This window comes from Camelina sativa, chromosome 17 (assembly GCF_000633955.1).
Source record: "Camelina sativa cultivar DH55 chromosome 17, Cs, whole genome shotgun sequence".
NCBI classification, from domain to species: domain Eukaryota; kingdom Viridiplantae; phylum Streptophyta; class Magnoliopsida; order Brassicales; family Brassicaceae; genus Camelina; species Camelina sativa.
The window spans coordinates 24,141,910-24,166,297 of NC_025701.1; the positions used below are offsets into that span (position 1 = coordinate 24,141,910).

The 24,388-nt window shown below is 42.7% G+C and overlaps 1 protein-coding gene across 1 annotated transcript; it reads left to right on the forward strand.

Moving 5' to 3' along the window:
* On the forward strand, window positions 20,008-23,043 carry LOC104757922 (fructose-1,6-bisphosphatase, cytosolic). Its single transcript, XM_010480715.2, has 12 exons — window positions 20,008-20,366; window positions 20,940-20,987; window positions 21,078-21,152; window positions 21,251-21,312; window positions 21,415-21,481; window positions 21,599-21,712; window positions 21,813-21,899; window positions 21,979-22,049; window positions 22,129-22,194; window positions 22,296-22,382; window positions 22,518-22,593; window positions 22,737-23,043. The coding sequence occupies exons 1-12, from the start codon at window positions 20,208-20,210 to the stop codon at window positions 22,848-22,850; spliced, it is 1,026 nt and encodes a 341-aa protein (XP_010479017.1). The 5' UTR covers window positions 20,008-20,207; the 3' UTR covers window positions 22,851-23,043.

Below are 24,388 nucleotides of genomic sequence, written 5' to 3' on the forward strand. Positions count from 1 at the left end.
TCGAGTATGCAAGTGAACTATGAACAGCTCGAGGTATTACTCGATACAGGTTATCATGTACCTGACCGGGTAAGTAGTCGAGTAAGTGAGGAAAATGCAAAGAATGAAATACAAAAGTTCCTAAGGATGGGGGTAATCGAATCCTAAGTATTCTAGACCGATACAGATGCCTTACATGCCTCAAGCAATTATTTCCTAGACAATGAACCTCTAAAACCTTGTCACCACACTGTCGCACTAGTAACAATCAACCTTGAACATACTACCACACTGTCGCACTAGCAATATGAACAAGCAGACATTAAGAACAATTCATTTTTGTCAATATACTTAGACTTATCTGATTTTGTCACTCAAAGTTAAGTATACCTCTAGTATTGACCTAATCAAGCATTTTATCTACTCCTTTCGGCATGTAGCATTATAAACGCCCTAGATCTAGTCACAACCTGTCGGTCTGTTGAACGCATTAAGAACATCAACCTAGAAGGAAATTTATTTATCATAACAATCAACTAAAACATCCTAACCGATCAAGAACACCTAATCATCTATCCCATCCCTAGAAACTTTGCTACACTACTCGGACATAGAAACGAATGATAAAGCCATAGAAATAAAAGAAAATGACATTAATAAAAAGATAGAGTAGAGTAGAAAAGAGTAGAGATCAAAGATCTATGAAAAACTACAAAATAAAAGTGCAAAAACAAGAAAAATATGTTGAGTCGCTCAGTTCTCTCACAGAAGCTCTCGCTCTCTGGTTTGAGGGTCTGCGGCGTGCTCGTTTGCGAGCTAGGGAAAGAGGGGGTTTATATATGGAAACCCATTTGACCTAGCTTCCCAGACCTGCTCGATGGTCTACTCGATGGGGTGCACGAGGCTTGAGTCGGGTAACTCCTCGGGTGGATCTTCGGGTTGCTCTTCGCGCTCTTGGATCCTCTTCGATCGTGTTGGGGTTCAGACTTGTTCTTGTAGCTCGATGGCTCCTTCGGGTACATGCTCGAGTTGTCCTTGTTTTTCCCCATTTTTGGCTCTTTAGCACCTGTTTTCATCCAATATATGCAAATGTAGAAATACAACACCCTAAATGCTCTAAAACTTGATTCCTAAAGTAAATGGTCTAAAAATGCTAAGTTAAAGGTATGAACAATGCAAAATATGGACAAAAAAAGATGCTAAAACATGTAAATTAGAGTGTTATCACCTTCCTAACCAGAAACTTGTTCATCCTCTTCAGCCATCCGATCCTCTTGTGAGCTTCCCTCACCTCAACAGGCTGCTTTTGTGAGCAGAAATACTCCTCAAAGTCGTAATCCTCCGAGTTGTCTCCTTGCTCTCGCCCAGTCGGCTCTCTCTCTTCAGATTCGGATTCCTCCTCCGGGTTGTACAACTCCTCTAGAGGCGGTGCAAAGTCGATGTTGTCCCCTAGCCGGACCTTGGTGCACACTACATTGGGCAGGATCTTTTGGGCGGCTCCGGCAGTCGGATGGACAAACTTGAAGAGCAGCATGTCGTTTGGCTTCTCATAAGACAATTATCTTGCTAGTGTCAGGTACTCGATGTCCAGCCATCTCGGGTCATGTACCACTCCTTTCAAAGGCACATCGCAAGCCACCAAAATTGGTGTGACCAATCCTCCTATGGAGATCTCTCCAGCTCCCTCTCTTCTCTCAGTTTTCATAGTCCATGACTTGAGGTAAAGAAACTGATCGAGCAACACAAAGACCATGCTAGTATCCGCAACATCTCCTACTAGCGGTGTACCATCCCTAGCATTGTCTAACACTCCACAAAAGGCAATGTCTAGCAGCTGGAGCTCATGGTCTTTCACATTCCTAGTCTCCTTTCTAGCAAAAAGAGTGCAAGCAAGGGACTTGTGAAAGTACCTCAAAACAGGGCTCCTTATTTGAGCGGATTTGGAGCTTTTAGACTTGTAGGGGAGCTTGTCGCCTATTGTCAGCCATAGGGACTTCATCTCTTCCTTGCTCACCTCCATGCCTTCTCCACTCCCAGCCTTGAAACCATACAGCTTCTCCATCTCTTTGAAAGTAAGCCGGTACTCCTTGTTTCCCCCCATCGGGTAGTAGGGTCGGGTGGTCCTCAAAGTAGTGCAACCGTAGTGTTGAGAGAAAGTGGACTGTCTCCTCCTCATAAGCTTCAAGTTGGGCTCACATCATATGGCCCAGGTGGCACATGTCGAACAGGAACTCGACATCTCTAGCGATGCCCAACTGCTTCATTGTCTCTCGGTGAGGGTACCGGGTACCAACGAAACTAATCTTGTGGAAAACCTTGAAGAGCTTTGCCAGAGTCTCCATTTCTTTCTGCTTCACCCTCCGCGAGGCTTGGCGTGTGCGTTCTCTCTGCTCCTCCTCTCGGTCACGGTTCTCCTCCTCTGTGTCTCGATCCTCTTCCTCAGCAGCTCTCTCAGCTACCTTCTCAGCCTTTTCAGAGGCTGGTCTCTTCCCTCTTGCAACCGCAGCTCTGCTCCTTAGCCGCGACGTTTAGATCTCCTCCGGCTCTCCTCCACCAGCATCAGAATCGACCTCCATAGAGTCGGTAACAGTTCTCTCGGACGTACATAGGTCCTCACGTCGAGGAGATCGGCGAACAGCACTCGCCACCGGGCTTGGTGAGCGAACTCGGGTGATGTGATCGTAGGACGTGAGCTCGACCAAGGGACGCCAAACGTGACCAAGGCGCACGACCAGGACGCATTGGAGGCAGCCGAGACGCAAGCAACCAACGCGGCCAAGGCACCAGCGATCCCCTCGGGAGCCATGACACGTTCCCAGAGTTCAGCAAAGGCGGCCAAGCAACGGCTCAACCTGTTCGTCCGGTCATTCACCCAACGCCAACCGATCCATGAAGACCTTGATGACTCAGTATGAATGGTCTTCACTCTTACCCAAGAGTGAAGACACCAAAGTCGCTTAAGCAATGAAGTGTACTCTTTTTCCTTACTCCAGGTTTTTCCCATTGGGTTTACCGGAGAAGGTTTTAACGAGACATGGAGCTAGGTGCACAACGTCCTAAGGCTAAGGCGTTCCCCGCGTCTAAGCCTAAGGCGGATCTTTCTTTCCTTAAGTCTTTTGGTTTAAATTTGAACATTGGAATATTCCTTCTTTAGACTGTTTAGAGTTTAGTGTTGAAAGTCTTAGAGGCGACGTGTTCCATTTACAAGGAGAACACGTCTAAGGACAAGTGTGCGGATCATTATGAATCCGCGTGTCCCTTAAGCCCTCTCTTGACCTAAGTATTTAAACCCTCTCTTAGCTCTTTGTTCTCCTTAGACTTGAATGAAAATAAAACTTTTCTCAAAGAGAGATTCTTTGATCTTGTTTCACTCTTTTCTTTCTTCAATCCGGGATTGAACATCGAGAAAACCCTAACAAGCTTCGAACCGGGTTCGACCTTGTTAGTGACCGTATCAAGAGGAGAGCCAAACCTCTTGTGTCGTCGTTCGATCCATCTCGTTTCCATCTTTCGTTTCCCTTCGCTTCGATCCATATCACAACCCCATCGTCCCATCCAATAGTCGTTTCTGCATCCGTCCGTCCGTACCGCATCCGTTCGACCCAATAGAGGCTACACGACCGTATTCACAAACGGCTCGCTGGAATCTCACCATTTCCCGTTTCTCTCGTTTGAATCTTCCCTAGATTCGAAATCTCCAATCTTGTCCGAGGAAAGTTTCTCGTGCCGAGTTCTGTCCGAAGACGTTTCCTCCGACCGTTCTGCATCTGTGACCCTCGGTCACATCAGCTTGGTATCAGAGCTTTAAAAGCTCATGTCAGGTTGTTTCGTTCTAAAACTCTCTCCTTTTGTTTAATGTTTCAATCTTTAGGTTGTTTGTTAGTCTAGTATGCATCATCTTGTCTAGTTTGTTCCGTTTCGTTATTTGGATTAATTTGGTGCATGTTTGGTGTTGTTCATCGATCGTCTAGGTTGTTAGCGTTTCGTTTTGTTCATCCTGTTCGTCTTAGTGTTCATCCGTGTTCTTGTGAGGTTACTTTTAGATCGATAAAGTTAGAGTCTTGTTTTGTTGCCGTGTTTTTGTTCTTAGCCATAAAGCATTTCTTGTCTTTTAGCACTTTTGCTTTTTGCTTTTGTTTAGTCATATGTTTGAATTGTTATAGCTGTCAGCAACTTTTGGGTGACAATACTAAATATCTTGTGTGGTCCGTGAGCGTTTGATACTCATGCATTTGAGTTTTGCTTTTTGTCTTCCGAAGTTTAAATTCAAACCCAAACCGCGACACGTCACCTTTGACTAGTCCGTACGATGGCCGACGAAGTACCACCAGCACCACCCGAGATAGGCATTACCCTCACCGTGTTGCAAACCAGTTTAGAGTGGCTCGCAGAGCGTTTAACGAGGATCGAGCTGTTAAACCCTCCCCGTGAAGATCCTTTGCCCGCAAGGCGACCAAGACGGGAACCGGTGAGCGACCAGTCCGATGAAGAGTACGAACCGAGGCCTAGACGATGTCATCGCCACGATGATGTATACGACGAAGCCCCAAGGCACCACAAACCGGCGGACAAGATGATCGCACCCACATTCGTGGGTAAATCCGCCCGGAAGCTTACCTCGAATGGGAGAGCCGCATGGAGCACTTATATTCGTGTCACGCCTACCCGGATATACGCAAGGTCCAATACGCCGTGGCTCAATTCACCGATCACACCCTTACATGGTGGGATCACCTTGAATCCGAGCAGTACCGCAACCGAGATCGACCCATAACCGTATGGGAAGTATTGAAGGTCGAGATGCGACGGTGCTTCGTGCCTCTGTTCTATCACTGTAAGCTACAGAAGAAGTTCCGGAGGCTCACGCAAGGCACACACTTGGTGGAGGAGTACTACGAAGAGTTCGAGCACCTGCGCAACCGTTTACGAGTCGACGACTTCGAGGAGTCACTCATGGCGCAGTTCTTGGGCGGTCTACAAGACCGCATTGCGCGCAAGGTTGAGTGTCAGCCCTATAAGGTCTTTGAGGAATTACTACACCTCTCGGTGCAGATTGAGAACCAAATCAAGAAGAAGAGCGCCTCCGCGACTCGCATCCGGACTCAAGGCACTCCGAATTGGTCTCCTAATACATCGCCTTCGAACCGTTTACCAGAGAAGCCAAAGGCGACCAGTGCGGACTCAAGATTTAAACCTAGGGAGGCGGCCACCAATGAGCGCCAAGATCCGAGACGCAACACCACCGACGTCCGAAGCCGCGACATTGTCTGCTTCAAGTGTCAAGGGAGAGGACACTACGCTCGTGACTGTCCGAACGCTTGCATAATGATCCTTACCAAAGCCAGCGAGATCGAGTCTGACGATGTGGCGACCGCGGAGAACGTTCAAGAAGAGGCTGAACTGGAGGAAGCCTTAGCTGAGCCCGAAGTCGGAGAGCTGTTGATGATTCACCACATCCTGAACGCAAGCGTAGCCACCAACGACGCCAACCAACGCGACAACATCTTCAACACGAGATGCACTGTAAGTGGGAAGGTTTATGGCTTGATTATAGACGGCGGATCTTGCAGCAATGTTGCAAGCTCCAGTCTTGTCAAGAAACTATCTCTTGATACCACAAACCACCCTCGTCCCTATCATTTGAAATGGTTAAACGACAAGACTATGATCCACGTGAAAGAACAGGTCATGGTCTCATTTAGTGTCGGTCTGTATAAGGACCAAGTCCTATGCGATGTAGGGCCTATGCAAGCTAGCCACCTCTTATTGGGGCGACCATGGCAGTTTGATAAGCGCACCAATCATTGCGGCCACACGAACCAATACTACTTCGTTCATGACAATAAACGTATTTGCTTGAAACCCTTGAGCCCCAAGCAAGTACATGAAATGCAAAACAAGTTGTCTAAAGACTCGGACGATAAAAAGAACTTTTTAGTGCAATATGGTGATGTTAGGAAGTCCATAAGGGACTCTGGCCAAGTGTTAATAATGGTCTTTCGAGATTTATTGCTCACAGGTGTTAAAGGGTCGATAGATGCCTTACCGGATGTGATACGTGACGTCCTTAGGCGTTTCTCCGACGTGTTTCCTGATGAACTCCCTGAAGGACTACCTCCGAGCAGAGGCATTGAGCACCAGATTGACCTCGTTCCAGGCGTGCAACTACCTAACCGACCAGCCTACCGAGTCAACCCCGAAGAGGCGAAAGAACTTGAGCGACAAGTCAAGGAGCTGATGGCGCAAGGATACGTTCGAGAGAGCTTGAGTCTGTGCGCTATTCCTGTTCTCCTAGTGCCGAAGAAGGACGGGTCGTGGCGGATGTGCATCGACTGTACAGCCGTCAACAACATCACCATTAAGTATCGCCACCCCATCCCACGCCTCGATGATATGCTCGACGAACTAAGTGGCGCCAGCGTCTTTTCAAAGATCGACTTGAAGAGCGGCTACTATCAAGTTCGTATGAAGGAAGGCGACGAATGGAAGACAGCCTTCAAAACGAAACAGGATTTGTACGAATGGTTGGTAATGCCATTCGGTCTTTCTAACGCCCCTTCTACATTTATGCGTCTCATGAACCATGTTTTAAGATCATTTATTAATAACTTCGTAGTAGTTTACTTTGATGATATACTTTTCTATAGTTCTAGCTTGTCTGATCATGTTCAACACTTAGAGTCAGTCTTGTTTGTTCTCCGCGAAGAGAAATTATACGCAAACTTGAAAAAGTGCGTTTTTACTGCTGATGAATTGGTCTTCATAGGCTTTGTTGTGAGTTCGCAGGGCCTTAAAGTCGATGGAGAGAAGATTCGCGCGATAAAGGAGTGGCCTACGCCAACAAGCATCACACAAGTCCGGTCGTTCCACGGCCTAGCGAGCTTTTACCAGAGATTCGTAAGAGACTTCAGTATGGTCACCGCGCCTCTCACCTCCGTTATCAAAAAGAACAGCGAGTTTGATTGGGGAGAAGAACAAGACCGAGCTTTCATTGAGCTAAAGAGGCGCCTCAGGCAAGCCCCCTTGCTCACCTTGCCTGATTTCAACAAAACCTTCGAGGTCGAATGCGATGCTTCGGGAATAGGGATCGGAGCCGTTTTGACTCAAGGAGGCAAGCCCGTAGCGTATTTCAGTGAGAAGCTTAGTGGTGCAGCGCTCAATTACCTGACTTATGACAAGGAGTTATACGCCCTCGTTCATGCAATGGAGGTCTGGCAACACTACCTACTGGCGAGAGAGTTCGTGATTCACACTGATCACGAAACTTTGAAGCATCTCCGCGGCCAAACCAATCTCAAGAGACGTCATGCAAAGTGGTTGGAGTTCATAGAATCGTTTCCTTACATCATCAAATACAAGAAGGGCAAGGAGAACGTAGTCGCCAATGCTTTGTCAAGAAGACATGCGCTGATCACCACTATGGACGCGTGAGTGTTGGGTTTTGAAAGCATCAAGGATGCATATGCTGGAGACGCTGAGTTTGGAGATTGTTTCCAGAACCATGGGAAGGGAATTTACACCGAATTCTACCTTCATGAGGGTTTTCTGTTCAGAGGGCGACGGTTGTGTATACCGAATAGTTCTATCCGGGAGTTGCTTGTTCGAGAAGCCCACAGCGGAGGCTTATCGGGTCATTTTTGTATCACTAAGACATTGGCCGTTCTTCGAGAGCACTTCTACTGGCCAAAGATACGCAGTATGGTGAAGAAGCATTGGGGCCGTTGCATCGTGTGTTGTACCTCCAAGTCGACGACGCATCCTCACGGCCTCTACATGCCTTTACCGGCATTCTCAGCGCCCTGGATCGATTTGTCAATGGATTTTATCCTCGGCTTACCTCTCTTGGCGCAAAGAGATAGCATTATGGTTGTTGTGGACAGGTTCTCCAAGATGGATCACTTCATCCCGTGCAACAAGAACAATGAAGCCGTGCAACTGGCGAACTTGTTCTTTAGTCAAGTGATCAGGCTACACGGCGTGCCCCGCACCATCATATCCGACCGAGATCCCAAGTTTCGTTGTCACTTCTGGCGCACCATCTGGAGAAAGCTTGGAACAAAGCTCCTCTACTCCACCGCCGCTCACCCGCAGACAGACGGCNGAATTCTACCTTCATGAGGGGTTCCTGTTCAGAGGGCGACGGTTGTGTATACCGAATAGTTCTATCCGGGAGTTGCTTGTTCGAGAAGCCCACAGCGGAGGCTTATCGGGTCATTTTTGTATCACTAAGACATTGGCCGTTCTTCGAGAGCACTTCTACTGGCCAAAGATACGCAGTATGGTGAAGAAGCATTGGGGCCGTTGCATCGTGTGTTGTACCTCCAAGTCGACGACGCATCCTCACGGCCTCTACATGCCTTTACCGGCATTCTCAGCGCCCTGGATCGATTTGTCAATGGATTTTATCCTCGGCTTACCTCTCTTGGCGCAAAGAGATAGCATTATGGTTGTTGTGGACAGGTTCTCCAAGATGGATCACTTCATCCCGTGCAACAAGAACAATGAAGCCGTGCAACTGGCGAACTTGTTCTTTAGTCAAGTGATCAGGCTACACGGCGTGCCCCGCACCATCATATCCGACCGAGATCCCAAGTTTCGTTGTCACTTCTGGCGCACCATCTGGAGAAAGCTTGGAACAAAGCTCCTCTACTCCACCGCCGCTCACCCGCAGACAGACGGCCAGACGGAGGTCGTCAACCGATCAATAGGCTCCCTGCTCAGGACGGCGCTCGCGAGTAACAAAGGTTCGTAACTCGAGTGCATCCTTATCGTAGAGTTTGCCTACAATCAAGCCGTGCATTCGTCAACAAAGATGTCGCCTTTCAAAGTCGCCTATGGGTTCAAGCCGCTTACACCACTGGATCTCTATCCTCTTCCACCGGACGAGACCGAGAACCAAGACAGAGCCGCGAGAGCAGAGTTGGTCAACATCGAGCGAAGGAATGAGCAGTATGCGAGCTTTCTCAACCGAGGACGTAAACCAATGTTGTTCAAGCCTGGCTAATGGGTGTCGCTACACTTGAGACCGGAGAGATTCCAACAGAAACGAAAGGATAAGCTCAGCCCACGTGGAGACGGTCCTTTCCGAGTCGTCGAGAAGATCAACGAAAATGCCTACCGACTCGAGCTTCCGGGTGAGTTTGGTACATCTACCTCCTTTAATGTTATTGATCTCGTCCCATTTGATGTAGGTGACGACGATGATGTTTTGGGGACAAAACGCTTTGAAGAGGGAGGAAATGATGTGATCGTAGGACGGGAGCTCAACCAAGAGACACCGAACGTGACCGAGGCGCACGACCAGGACGCATCGGAGGCAGCCGAGACGCAAGCAACCAACGCGGCCAAGGCACCAGCGATCCTCCCTGGAGCCATGACACGTTCCAAGAGTTCAGCAAAGGCGGCCAAGCAACGGCTCAACCTGTTCGTCCGGTCATTCACCCAACGCCAATCGATCCATGAAGACCTTGAAGACTCAGTCCGAATGGTCTTCACTCTTACCCAAGAGTGAAGACACCAAAATCGCTTAAGCAAGGAAGTGTACTCTTTTTCCTTACTCCGGGTTTTTCCAGTTGGGTTTATCGGAGAAGGTTTTAACTAGGCATGGAGCTAGGTGCACAACGTCCTAAGGCTAAGGCGTTCCCCGCGTCTAAGCCTAAGGCGGATCTTTCTTTCCTTAAGTCTTTTGGTTTAAATTTGAACATTGAAATATTCCTTCTTTAGACCGTTGAGAGTTTAGTGTTGAAAGTATTAGAGGTGACGTGTTCCATTTACAAGGAGAACACGTCTAAGGACAAGTGTGCGGATCATTATGAATCCGCGTGTCCCTTAAGCCCTCTCTTGACCTAAGTATTTAAACCGTCTCTTAGCTCTTTGTTCTCCTTAGACTTGAATGAAAATAAAACTTTTCTCAAAGAGAGATTCTTTGATCTTGTCTCACTCTTCTCTTTCTTCAATCCGGGATTGAACATCGAGAAAACCCTAACAAGCTTCGAACCGGGTTCGACCTTGTTAGTGACTGTACCAAGAGGAGAGCCAACCCTCTTGTGTCATCGTTCGATCCATCTTGTTTCCATCTTTCGTTTCCCTTCACTTCGATCCATATCGCAACCCCATCTACCCATCTGATAGTCGTTTCCGCATCCGTCCGTCTGTACCGCATCCGTTCGACCTGATAGAGGCTACACGACCGTATTCACAAACGGCTCATTGGAATCTCGCCATTTCTCATTTCTCATGCCGAGTTCTGTCCGAAGACGTTTCCTCCGACCGTTCTGCATCCGTGACCCTTGGTCACATCATTGGGGGTCTGCTCGATTGGTTGCTCGAGCACCGGATCATGCGACGGATCGGGTTGAGCATCGGGTTGGAGAAACAAAATGTCCAACCAGCGGTTGGGAATGCGGAACGTCTCCTCTTCCTTGGGATTTGCAAGGTTTGACGGCATCACCTCCGGTTCTTGCAGCGGCGGAGGTTGATCTGCTTTCCTTCTTTTGGTATGTTTTCATCGTGGGAGCCATTGTCGAACTCTTGAAAGCAAAAACAAAGACTAAGCCGAGATCAACAGGGTTAGTTCCCGAAAAATAATAATCAAAGAGTCTCGAGGTTTGAGAGACTTATCGGTTTGTGCTCCTGAGGGAGAAAGGTTCTAATCGCTTTAAATAGAATAGGGTTAGCAGCTTGGGCTTCACCGAGAGTGGGCTTGGGTTTGTGGAATTCGGACTCCACTCGCCACCCGAGTAGGAACAGGATCAGGCGCGTCGGGAACGGATTCGGGTAGAGCCTCGGGTTCCCCAAAATTTCCTTTTCCTCTTTTCCTCTTTTTTTATTTATTTATTATTATTATTATTATTATTTTTTATAAACATGCAAAAAAAGAAAATAAGATAAAACAAATAAATCAGAATTAAAACAAAATAAAAGATATCTTTGGGACTTTCTCCCAAGTGAGCTTGTTTTAAGTCCCTAAGCTTGACTCTTCATGCTCTTTAAGCATGGGATCTAGGAGAGAGAGGTTCTGGAATCCTCTCCACTGTAGCAGGCGGATTCAATGGATTCTCCAAGTCTTGTCCAGGTTCCACAGCAAATGTAGTGTTGACTTCTTCAAGATGCTTGATTTTTCTGTGCTTTGTCTTAGTGGAAAAACCCGACCATCAATGGTTGGCCTTTTAATTCCTTTCTTGACATCAAACTCCATCTTGAAATGCTCCCCATGCTCAATTCTGATCTTGCCTTGTTTCACCTCACGTACTGTTGCCAAAAATGGTCTCCCTAGGATCAGTGGATCGTCTGGTTCCTTATCCATATCAAGGATCATAAAATCAGTAGGGACATCCACCCTTCCAATCCTGAGAGGCAAATCTTTCAGGATCCCAATCGGATGTCTGATTTTTCTATCAGCTAGAACCAAATACAGACTACTCGGTTTAAAACTGTTGAAACCCATCTTGTTGGCAACTAACAGTGGCATGATGCTGACTAAAGCTCCCAGATCGCACAAGCAATTTTTGAAAATCTGAAGTCCAATCGAGCATGGCAAAGTAAAAGAGCCATGGTCCTCCAATTTCTCCTCGATTCGCAGCTCAGGATCTAAGCACACTCCACTCCTGAGAATCTCATACCCAATCTCCTTGACAGTTTCCTTAACCTCAATCTCCAGCTGAGCTGCCTTCTTGGTGATTTCCTCTTGAATTTCATGTGGTGGCAAAAGCTTAGGAGGTGGAGCTTTACACTTGGCCATACGCTCTGCAAGCGCCTCCAGTTGGATGTCAAGAGCAGCATTTAACATTTCCTCTAGTTCCCCTTTCTGCTGCTACAGGCAGTTGAGATTGATTTCTCATCTGAACATCTACTCGATGTATCATCCGATCACCATCATCGGGTGAGTCATCGGGTTCTGCCTCGGGTGGTTCTTTGGTTTGTGATTCTCTAACCAGTGCTCGATCATCAACTCGATCAGTCTCCTCGGGTGAAGGCTCGGGTCCATACTCGAATATGTAGTACTTGGCCTCATTTATCCCATAGTGATCCATATCCTCCCCATCTTGAACATCACTGTCCTCAGTGAGGTAATCATCATCAAGGAAGATGGCTTGGGCAGTGGCATAATCCTTTGGGTTCTTAACAGCTTTACCTGGGAGCTGGTTGATCTTTGGAGCTGGTTGGTTGTTGTGGTGGCCCTCTAGGTACCTCAGCTTAGTATTGAGCGAATCATACTTGGCAGTCAAGTCATTGCATCCAGAATCGATCTTGTTGCTCATTTCCGCAAACCGTTTTGTGGTGTCCATAGCAGCTGATGCCTAATTTTGAATCATCTGCTGAATTAGGCCGCGTAGGTCAGCTTCTTGTGATTGGTCCTGCGGGCCTTGTTGTTGTTGGAATCCAGGGGGTGCAATGGGTTGGTGGTAATTGCCAGTGTATTGCTGTTTAGGAGCATAGCCTTGATTGTATTGGACAAAAGGCCTCTGCTGGACCTGGTTCCCTTGAACTGTTGATGGGTAGTTTTGGTCTTAAGGGTTGGCAATATTCGAGTTACGGTATGACAGATTCGGATTTGGCTTGTAGTTGTTGTACCCATGTAGTTCACATCCTCTAGCTAAAGAATCTCCCCATCTTGTTGTAAAAACTGCTTTTCCTCTGAGATTGCATGAACATGCTGCTGCTGGCTGAGGAGCTTATCGAGCTTGTCATTTAGGGCTTTCATGTCCCTCTTGTACTTGGCATCTTCCTCTCCAGTAGATCGCACAGTGCGATCGTACTCCTCATTATAATGCCCATCAGATTGAGCCAAGTTCTCCACTCGGTCCCAACCTTCATCAACATCCTTGTTCAGGAAGTTACCATTGCTTGCGGTGTCCAGCAACATTCGTATCTTGGGGACCACTACTCTGTAAAGTGTACTTAGCAATGAAGCATTATTGAAGCCATAATGAGGGCATCTGGTAGTGTATCCCTTGAAACGTTTCCAAGCTTCACTGAACGTCTCATTGTTCTTCTGAACAAAGCTGGAAATATCATTTCGCAGCCTTGCGGTTCTAGAGTTGGTGAAGAATTTGGCTAGAAACACCTTCTTGCACGCTTCCCAAGTGGTGATGGACTCCTTGGGGAGTGATTTCTCCCAGATGTGTGCTTTGTCTCCCAAAGAGAATGGGAACAGCCGGAGTTTGAATCCATCCTCACTAACTACATTTATCTTGGTGAGGCTACAGAGCCTATCAAATTCATCCAGATGATCCAATGGGTCCTCCATTGGCAATCCATGAAACTTGTTGCTTTGTATCATCTGGATGAGACTACTCTTGATCTCAAAATTGTTGTTCTGGACAGCAGGTGGCACAATGCCATTCCTTTGAGTATGAGTAGATGGAGCATCCTCTGCTCCTATGTTGGTCCTTGCTTGAGGAGCTGGTGGACCGTTCATTGTCTCCTCAATTGTTGCTGGTTGCGGTTGTTGAACTTGTTGTTGTTGGAGTAACCTTGGTCTGTCGATGTTGTCGATGAAAGGACTCAAGTTTTGGCTACCCTTGGATCGTGTTTGCATGCACAAGTAGGTGACCAAGTGAGTACACGAAGGTCAACCCGATCCAGCTGATCGAGTGACGGGTCGGGTGGGTGCTCGGGTTGTACCTAAGATTCAAAACAAACAAACACGAAAACAAATAAGTCAGATGCCGAACCAAAATAAATAAGAGAACTTGATCTAGCAAGTGCTGAAATCCTAAACGTAGCAAATTAAATTCAACCAAATGGCAACGGCGCCAAATTTATAACAGGATTTTCACCCAGGGTATCAATTCCCTATGCAGTTGAAGTACAAAGGGTCGTCAATCCAAATAGTTGTTATGCTAGCAGATAGGATGCAATCAGAAGCAAGCAAGTCAAGCCAAGCAATAGTTGAAGTTTTGTCTAACAATCCTAAAATAAATAAAATAAAATAATATAAACAAGGAACCACACGACCTAAGCACTCGATGCAAGCATTCGAGTACATGATCGGGTGGGGTGATCAGGTTAGCAAAGAAAGTATGAACAGCTCGAAAGGTTACTCGTAGCAGGTGATCGTGTACCTGTTCGGGTAAGGGATTGAGTGATGAATAAAAATGCAAGCAAATAAAATACAAAAGCTTCTAAGGATGGGGTAATCGACTCCTAAGTGTTCCTGACCAATACAGATGTCTTACATGCCTCAAGCAAATATTCCCTAAACAATGAATCTCTAAAATCTTGTTAAAATACTCTCGTGATAGAAACAATCAACCTTGATCACTCCCCTACCAGACTCTCGTTGGAGAAACATAACCAACCTTGAGGGTCTGCGGCGTGCTCGTTTGCGAGGAAGAAGAGGGGGGTTTATATATGGAAATCCCTTTGACCTAGCTTCCCAGTCCTGCCGTGGGTCTACTCGATGGGGTGCACGAGGATGAGGTCGGATTACTCCTCGGGTAGATCTTCGGGTTGTTCTTCCTACTCTCGGATCCTCCTCGATCATGTTGGGACTCGGACTGTTCTTCCAGCTCGATGGCTCCTTCGGGTACATGTTCGGATTTGTCCTTGTTTTCCCCCATTTTAGGCTCTTGAGCACCTGTTTTCATCCAAAGTATGCAAATGCAAGAATGCAACACCCTAAATGGCCTAAATGCGAAATCCTACAGTTAATGACCTAAAAATGCTAAGGTAAGGGATAAACAATGCAAAATATGGACAAAAAAAGATGCTAAAAACATGTAAATTAGAGAGTTATCAATTATCAATAAGTCAGTCAAGACATAATAATTACCTTTAGACTAAATTACTTATTGAAAATGATTCCGACACTTTTAGGTTTAACATCCGGACCAAGATCACCAAGATTCCTTGTAAAGACCTGCCAATACATCAGCTGTTGATTGGCGGGATCAAATAGAACGTTCCGTCACAGAACATGTACACGAACATGAAAATCCGGGTCATCCCCTTGTACAGATGCTCGAACTCTCCAAAGACATCCTTCAACCCAGCACCTAAAAACCACTTGTCTCGGATTTGATATTGGTACATTAAAATCAAATCCATCCCTAACCGAAATAAGTTTCACGTGATTCCTGAACTCTTTTTTGCTCCTGTATCGTTGTCCTACAGAAATTTTTAGCGTTGACACCTCCGACCTAATAGTCACAGGATTCATCTTCGATCCGGCAAAGTTATCATCTTATGAGCTTTCTTCTGACGAGGCGGAGTAGGTGGGTCTTCCTCTTTACTCTGAGGCTCGCCCAATACAGAAAACTTCTCGTCATCAGATGATTCACCATCGGAGTCGTCGAAAACATCAAATCGGGTTGAAAATTCATCGTCTTCTTCGTCAGATGCTACTTCGACAGCTTCTTCTTTGTTTTCTTTGTCAACGATCTTACCATAATCAAAACAAGTGCCTTCAAATCCCCCACCGTACACTTCGTATGTAGATTCTACTTTTGCGTCACTGCTTGGCCGAATCATACTTTCTCTAGCTCCACTAGGATTTGTAGACTCTTTCGCCGAAAACTCTACACAGAGACGTAGCTGATCGGTTTTCCATAGCCCCAAAAAACTTTGCAGCTGTCGATCATTGGAGACAAAAACTGGTGGAGTATCATGCGCCATATGTTTTAGTGCCTTGTTCGAGAACATGTAGCTCAGCTTTAGCTCATGGCTAAACGCGTCCAATCCGTAGTCTTCAAGAACAAGCTTCACAAGCTTGTCGTGTGTTGTGCCTCCATCTATCTGCACAACTATACACCCTCTATCGTCGGTGTTAAATATATATCTCTGTGTCTTTATCCAATTACCAGACACAACTAGTACCGGAACTGGATCCATGAAAGATAATGAAGAACAAGGTGAAGAAGAAGTAGAAGAACAAGGTGAAGAAGAAAGTGAAGAAGAAGTAGAAGAAGAAGTAGAATAAGAAGGTAAATAGTTCACTTATTAACCAGTTGAAGAACAAGAGTCAAACGACGTTTCGTATTTCCAGAGAAAAAAGATGATGACATGGATGCTGCGTCTGACGTGGCAAGTCAGCCATGAAACAATTAATAATTCAGCCTAAATAAAACTCAGCCATCAAACAAATTGTAACTCAGTCATAACATGAAAAATATTACAGTAATTAAAAAGCGAAAAAATTGCTGCCAAATTCAGCCGCTTCATCAACTGAAAATATGTAACTCAGCCGTATCATTTTATAAGTCAGCCGTAACTGAATAACATTCTAGTAATTAATCTTTTGCTACTAAGTCAGCCGTTGAATGGCTGAGTTGTACGATAAGTCAGCCTATCACGGCCGGGTTATAGTTTTTAACCATAACTCAGCCGTAACAACATCTCATAAGTCAGTCGTTTTTCATAACTCAGCCAGTCGGAAAATGGTAATTCAGCCGTGTCGTAGTGATAACTCAGCCAAAATTTTGACAACTCAACCATCAGGTGAAAACTCAGCCGTAAGGACGGCTGAGTTAGAGCATCAGCCAGATTTTAATTAGTCAGCCGTAACGCTTGGCTGAGTTATGCTCTAACTCAGTCGTCTGCTCTTACTCAAATTTTTTTTTCATAACTCAGCCGCAACATACCTTTGTGACGCGTTACGGCTGAGTTATGGTTACACGTCAGCGATTTCTGACGTGGCGTCTGACGTGGCGATGGCATTTTTGTAATTACGATTTTTCCGGTAACATAAAACAAAGGCACGCTGGGTATTTTGAAAATACCTTAAATATTCTAGTAATAAAATATTTTTTTTATAGATTATGGTAATATTACCTAAAATGAATAACATTTGAGTAAATGACCCGTGGATTATATGCAAAATCCGACTTACAATGTTTGCACATTGCTCTTTCTTCACTTTTCACTTTTGCCATCTTTCTTAATAATCACTGTAACATTTGCCCACACATATGAATATTGCATTTTCTTTTTCTTTGGTGATGACTGTCCTTTGTCACCATCATCATCCATCTCAATGGATGACTTTTTACACGGTTTAGATGCTTCAGTTTCATCAGATACCTTCTCTTCCTCTGTTGTGTTGACTCCTCTTTGCCATCATCATCATCGATTTCACTGGATGACCTTTTATGAGGCTTAGATGCTTCGACTCCATTAGACTGCCTTTGCTTCTTTTGTGGTGGTGACTTTTCTTTGTTAACATCATCAGCATCGTCAATTTCAATGGATAGCCTTTTACGACGTTTAGATGTTTGAGTTCCATTAAACGTTCTTTGCTCGTTTTCAGAATTTGCATAAGCAACGATTCTCTGAGATTCAAAATCTGTCGATCTATGATCTCCAGAATGTTGTGTTTTATAAAACAAAACACAAACTATTGTTTTTTTAAGTAACATGAATAAAAATTAAGTCATCTAGACACTAACTTAATATGTAACTTACCATTACAAATTTCTGGTTTTGGTTGAATGTGGCTCTCTAACTGGTGACGATGTGATGGATAATGAATGAGAGTTTCTCAGTTGTGAAACTAGCAATACTCAGAGTCTCTGATCTTCTGAAGTGTTTGAGTTGTGTGTCTCTTCGTTTTCCGTGTAACACAATAGAAAGGTCAATGATGTCTAGGGTTTTTTTTAGCTTTTAGGTTATATTTTACTTATATAAAAGATTAGAAAACCTCTATATCATATAGAAGCTTCGAAAACCTCTAGAAGAAATAACATGTAAAAATGCTTGATAATAAACCTTCTAACCTGAAATCATACCAACTACAAAAAACAAAGCTTTTCACGTCGGTTTATTCAGTTCTTAACGTCGGTAAGATCAGTTTTAAAAGCGAGGTAATGATGTCCGACGCTAAAATATCTCGCCTCACTTAGTGACTTAGATAAACTAGAATAACACTTTTTTTTTTTAACTTAGCGTCGGTTTCAGTCGACGTCAAAACTCTCACTTTGACTCATACAACCGACGTTAAAATATATACAAATCCACAATTATATTATTGAATCTATTTAAACTTGCAATTTACTAAAATTAGAAAAACTATAATCCAATTTTTTTTCTTCTAATTTGAATATATAGTTTTACATAAACCATACTCTATCCTTCAATATAATTTTGTAAAAGAAGTGTATCTCTATGTCTTCCCAGTTATTTCCAGAACGTTTTTGTAAGTTTGCTGGTACAAAATTCCAAACTTTTCTGAAAGAAATAGTGAAACAAAAATACTTTAATAAAGACATTATGATACAATTCTTCATAAGGAATAGAGAAAATACTTGGAACGAGAGAGAGGCTTTGCCATTGCGGAATCAACTTAAAAGAGTCGTGAAGCTCTTCTTCTTCATTATTCTTAATCTCAGTTGTTAAACCTCTTGCGATGTGCTTGGGGATGATCAATGTTGATCATCACTTCTTAGATTGAGTATTTGTTCATTGGATTCGATTCTATAACTCTGTAATCGTTCTTGTGAGTGTTAATTGCATATTGATCCTACGAGATTCTATCACATTATATTTACCATGAAAGAGTACTATTACCACGTGAAATCACAGCTACTGCCTACTGATGAGTATAAAAGAGAGAGAAAGAACAGAGGATGACAATAGATTTACAAACACATGTTGCAGAACAGAGATGATAACATTTAGTTTCAAATGACATCACAACAAGAACAGAGCATGACAATAAATTGACCATGTCTAGAAGATGCAAAAAGAAGAGAGGATAACTATAGATTCACAAACACATGCTTTGACTTATTCCCAGTATAACACTCTGACCAATCCTACCATTCCAAAACACACCCAAGCAATAGTGAAACTATTATCCAAAACACACACAAGCAATATTCAAAACTATTATCCTTGAAAAGAAAAGTTCTTTCATAGGTTTAGTAAAGCTTACTTGAAAGTTTTGGCAGACAGTTTTAACTACATGAAAACTCAACTGAACAAGAATGAAACAAGACTGTGAATTGAATTGGAATTTTTTTTTTTAAAAATGAAACAAAAAAAACAGTGTGAAACTCTGAAGCTCAACAAAAAGAATAATTGGTAAACAAGAATCAAACATAGCAAAGGCTATGATAACTTACACAAATTATAGATAAGTGAGGTTTCTGGTTGTATGAGACAATGTGTGAGACAAGCATTGGCTAGGAAGTCCCCTTTTTGATTAAGAAAACAAGACAGTGTCAGAAATCACAGTGGAGAGACATAGGCATCACTTGCCATTCTCCAACTACAAAGATCAACTGAAATAAAATCTCTCAATATCACATTTTACATATCATCCAATTCATTCTTTACAACCGTCACTTCTCATTACTGATAAACAAAATGAAGATAATTCATATTGGAAGACCAACTGTACCCTCAAATTCGTATGAATTCTCTTGTTACCAATTCACCATAGATTTCAACGGAGATGAGAACACTTGCTAAACTTCGTTTACTAACTAACCAAAATTATTATTCCATATAGAAATCTAAAACAAAAGGAAGAATATGAATGATAATAAACTCAATCGATGAAGCGCTCATGAACGTGATTGCTCTGATACCATATCAGGATTTAATCAATCAAGGAAGAAGACGAAGATGAGCTAGAGCAAGAAATAGAGAGCAAAGCTAAAGAGTTAAGAGTGATGAAAAGTTTGTTATCCTCGTCAAATTATTCAGTGTGTACAAAGTTTGTTTATATACAAGTATATATTATAATCTAATAACAAAGTGTACATGTATGTAGTATAAGAATAGAATACTCTAATCATTAACATGATGAGTAGCACGATGATAACCATGATGCCAAATGTTGAGAGAGATACAATCCACTGAATAAAATTATGAAAGATTGACATGTTTTCAATTTTTAAACTTTAGCTATAGAAATGTGTGTTTGTTTATTTATCTAATAAAATCGGTTTAACAAAATATGACTGGATGATGATCATACAACAAAACCTTAGATCATATTATTTTTACGAGGACGAGGTTTTTGTTAACATTATCCCGAAATTAAAATGAAGGCCCAAACCTGTCACAGCCACGTGTCATCCCGATCTCTTCTTTGGCTTCGTTTGAGAGAAAACGTTCGATGCAAACCGGTCGCGTCTTTATCCTCAATCTCATCATCATCCTCGAAACTTGCAACACACAAAATCCAAGTATAAAGGTTGCAACTTTCAATCTCTTCTCTCTCTCTTTCTAAAATATCTTCTGATTCAAAACGCATTTTGGTGGGCTGAGAAAGGATCAAAAAGATGGATCACGCAGCAGATGCTCACCGTACGGATTTGATGACCATTACCAGATTCGTGTTGAATGAACAATCAAAGTATCCTGAATCTCGTGGGGATTTCACTATTTTGCTTAGCCACATCGTTCTGGGATGCAAATTCGTTTGCAGTGCTGTTAATAAGGTATAAAGTTTCGGTTTTTGGAAATTTTGGGTCAGGGCTAATAAATAAATGTCGCTTTCGATTTGTGTAAAGGTTCTGTTTTTATTTTTATGGTTGATGATGATGATGATGATGATGATGATCGGGAACCATCTTTAGATGTGGACTTGTCTCAATCGTCTTTAGTGTTTTTGAGGATGGCCCATTGAGAGTTAAAGTTCTAATTTTTATGGTTGTGCTTGTGCAGGCTGGTTTGGCTAAGCTTATTGGACTTGCAGGGGAAACTAACATTCAGGCAAGTTTTTGTTTTTGTTTTTGTTCAGCTAATAAGAAAATGATTGGACTTGATTCTTTTTTTTTTTTTTTTTTNAGTGCTGTTAATAAGGTATAAAGTTTCGGTTTTTGGAAATTTTGGGTCAGGGCTAATAAATAAATGTCGCTTTCGATTTGTGTAAAGGTTCAGTTTTTATGGTTGTTGATGATGATGATCTGGAACCCTCTTTAGATGTGGACTTTGTCTCAATCGTCTTTAGTGTTTTTGAGGATGGCCCATTGAGAGTTAAAGTTCTAATTTTTATGGTTGTGCTTGTGCAGGCTGGTTTGGCTAAGCTTATTGGACTTGCAGGGGAAACTAACATTCAGGTAAGTTTTTTGTTTTTGTTCAAATGATAAGAATGATTGGTTTTGGTTCTTTTTTTGTTTCTGAGATTTTACCATTTTCGGTGTAATTAGGGTGAAGAGCAAAAGAAACTTGATGTGCTCTCCAATGATGTCTTTGTCAATGCTTTGATTAGCAGTGGCAGAACTGTAAGTAAACTTGGTGTTTTTATCAACTTTAGAAAGACTCCGATAGGTTTTCATTTGTCTCTTACAATGATCTTTTGGCAATTGAAACTTTGTGTCAGTCTGTTCTTGTCTCGGAAGAAGATGAGGAAGCTACGTTTGTGGAACCATCCCACCGTGGAAAGTAAGTTTAGAATTGATCTTTTGTTTGTTTACCTAATGGAAATGTTATTTTTTTGTATTGGTAACTGTCATTGGCATAATTGAGTATTTTCGTTGTTTACAGGTACTGTGTTGTTTTTGATCCGCTTGATGGATCCTCGAACATCGACTGTGGTGTTTCCATTGGAACAGTATGTTTCTTTCTCTAACCCATGTTTGTTTTTTTTTTTTTTTTACATCGTAAGAGGGCTCGGACAGTGAATCATGTGAAAAATTTGTCTTTTTGTGTTTTGTTTCATCGTGTGTAGATTTTTGGAATTTACACGTTGGACCACACTGATGAGCCAACCACTGAAGATGTTCTGAAACCTGGGAATGAAATGGTGGCAGCTGGTTATTGTATGTACGGAAGCTCTTGCATGGTACTGAAAATGAAATTCACAATGGCAACAGTAGTATCAATCAGTCTGATTAGTCATTTCTAGATTTTTTAAAAATTGAATGTGATTGGGTCTCTCTCAGCTTGTGTTGAGCACTGGAACGGGTGTCCACGGATTTACCCTGGACCCATCTCTCGGAGAGTTCATACTAACTCACCCTGACATTAAGGTAATGGGAACCAATAAACAATGCTTGTTCTCTCTTTCTATAAATTTCTCAAAGATTCATTAGTTCTTCTTGTCCTCAGATTCCAAAGAAGGGGAACATTTATTCAGTGAATGAAGGCAATGCGCAGAACTGGGATGGTCCAACTACAAAGTATGTATCGAAATAACTTAAATCTTATTCAAATCATCAGCTGCATTCATATATTCATGGTTTTTGGCTGTTGGTCTAGGTATGTAGAGAAATGCAAGTTTCCTAAAGATGGTTCACCCGCCAAGTCTTTGAGATATGTCGGAAGGTAATTGGGAAAAAACATCCTCTGTTTTGAGTTTTAAAGCTCAGTCATAGAAACTAGCCTTTGCTTTTCTCTCTGTTTTGTTAATATCATTGTCTTAACAGTATGGTAGCCGATGTTCATCGCACACTACTTTATGGAGGAATCTTCTTGTACCCGGCTGACAAGAAAAGCCCCACTGGGAAATTGCGGTAAGCTCAGGATTAAACTGACAGTTCAGATATAACCGGTGAAAGTCGTTCTGGTTTTTTGAGTTTGATAACATCTCCATAAACCATTATAAAGCCGCTATGACGAAGCTATTTTTGGCCTACATATATGAACAGTGTCTTGTATGAAGTCTTCCCGATGTCGTTTTTGATGGAGCAAGCCGGAGGTCAGGCCTTTACGGGACAGAAAAGGGTATATTTTGTCCTCTTTACCTGTTAAGTGCAATCTTAAATCTGATTTTCTAATATGGCACTTGACAAGTGTAAAGATTTTGTTGGTTATAACTTATATGGTATATGGGTCAAGTAGTTTTACATTTTAATGTCCTGATGCAGGCTCTAGACCTTGTCCCAGAGAAGATCCATGAGCGTTCTCCGATATTTCTTGGTAGCTACGATGATGTAGAGGAGATTAAGGCTCTGTATGCTGAGGATGAAAAGAAGAACTAAGCTTCCCGTTCTTCTTTTACTCTCTCACTCTCTGTTTCTGTCTCTCTTCTTTCTATAAAATCTTCTCCTGATGAGACAAACAACATGACTCATTTACAAAAGGAAGACCTTTCTCTGCCCTAATGCACATAATAGTTCTCTTTCTTTTCAATCTTTAATATATCTTCAGGTCGCAACATCCATTGTTTGATCACTCCAAGCTTGTCTTTTGATTGGTCCCACATAAACTCCACTTTATAACCTTATTTCATATTTGGGAAAGCGGGCTCCAATTATGTCAACCACTTTAATCGGAGATTACACCACACAAATATTCGAGCTTTCCATATAGCTACACTTCAGGTTCATTTTGATTTGCGTATCTGGAATGGAATGCTTACATGGTTCGTCTCTAAAATTGTTTTATATCTAGATTGTGTATTCGGTTTTTCTTGTATCGAGGTTCTTGTTAGAGATGTGCTAATATTGTGTGTTGCTAAGGGCAGTGATATCATTCGCATTATGGTCTATGATGATCAAGCGTAATCGGTTTTGCTAGGATCTTCCTCTCAGTTGGTAGTTTTCTCTGAGACATAATCAGTTGGACATAATAGAATTAGATCAAATGTCTACAATATTGTTTGAAATATACATCTTGGATTCTTACCGATTTTTTTATATACTGTATATAATAAAGAGAAAATTGTTAATTCTGCCATGAACAGTGACAATCTTTATCACCAATGCCACTTTCATTATTTTCTTCTCTCAAATGCCATAGGATCCACTTTAATTTATTGAAAATGACAAAAATATCCTTTATTTTCTTTTATTTTTTTCTCTCTAGATCTCTCATCTTTCTCTCTCGATCTCTCATCTTTTCTTTGCTCTCTCTTTTCTTCTCCCTTCTTTCTTTCTTTCTTCAACAACAAATAAATCACCACATCAGAGAAATCTAGAAACTTGATTGTAATAATGGAGACCAAACCAGTGAAGAAGCGTTTAAGAATCGAGGCTTGATTTCTTATCTCTCTCATCTTCAATACTCATCTTCTTCATCTCTCTCTCTCTCTGGAAACCTCCATATCTTTTTTGAGTTTCTTCTGTTTGTTTTCTTCTCTCTATAACTTTGATGGACAAGATCTGATATCTAACCCATTTTTTCGATGGACCAGATCTGGTATACCAAATTTGATGGACTAGATCTGGGAAGTAAATATGTCCATTTCTTGTTTTTAAACTTGTTGTTCACTCAATTTTCACTCGTTTATTGTCCATCATGCAGTTCTTCAAACCAATCAGTGGACAACACTGATTTATCCTCCCAGATGGACAAGACTGATGAATTTCCCGATAGACAACACTGATGAACCTTCTGATGGACAAGATTGATTAACTTCCTGGTGGACAACACTGATGAGCTCCCCGAAGACAACAATTGATTTTGATGAACTCCCGATGGACAAGAGTGATGATTTCCCGAGATAATAATCGGTAGACAACACTAATGAACCTCCTGATGGACAACACTAATGAACTTCCCGAGGACAACAATCGAA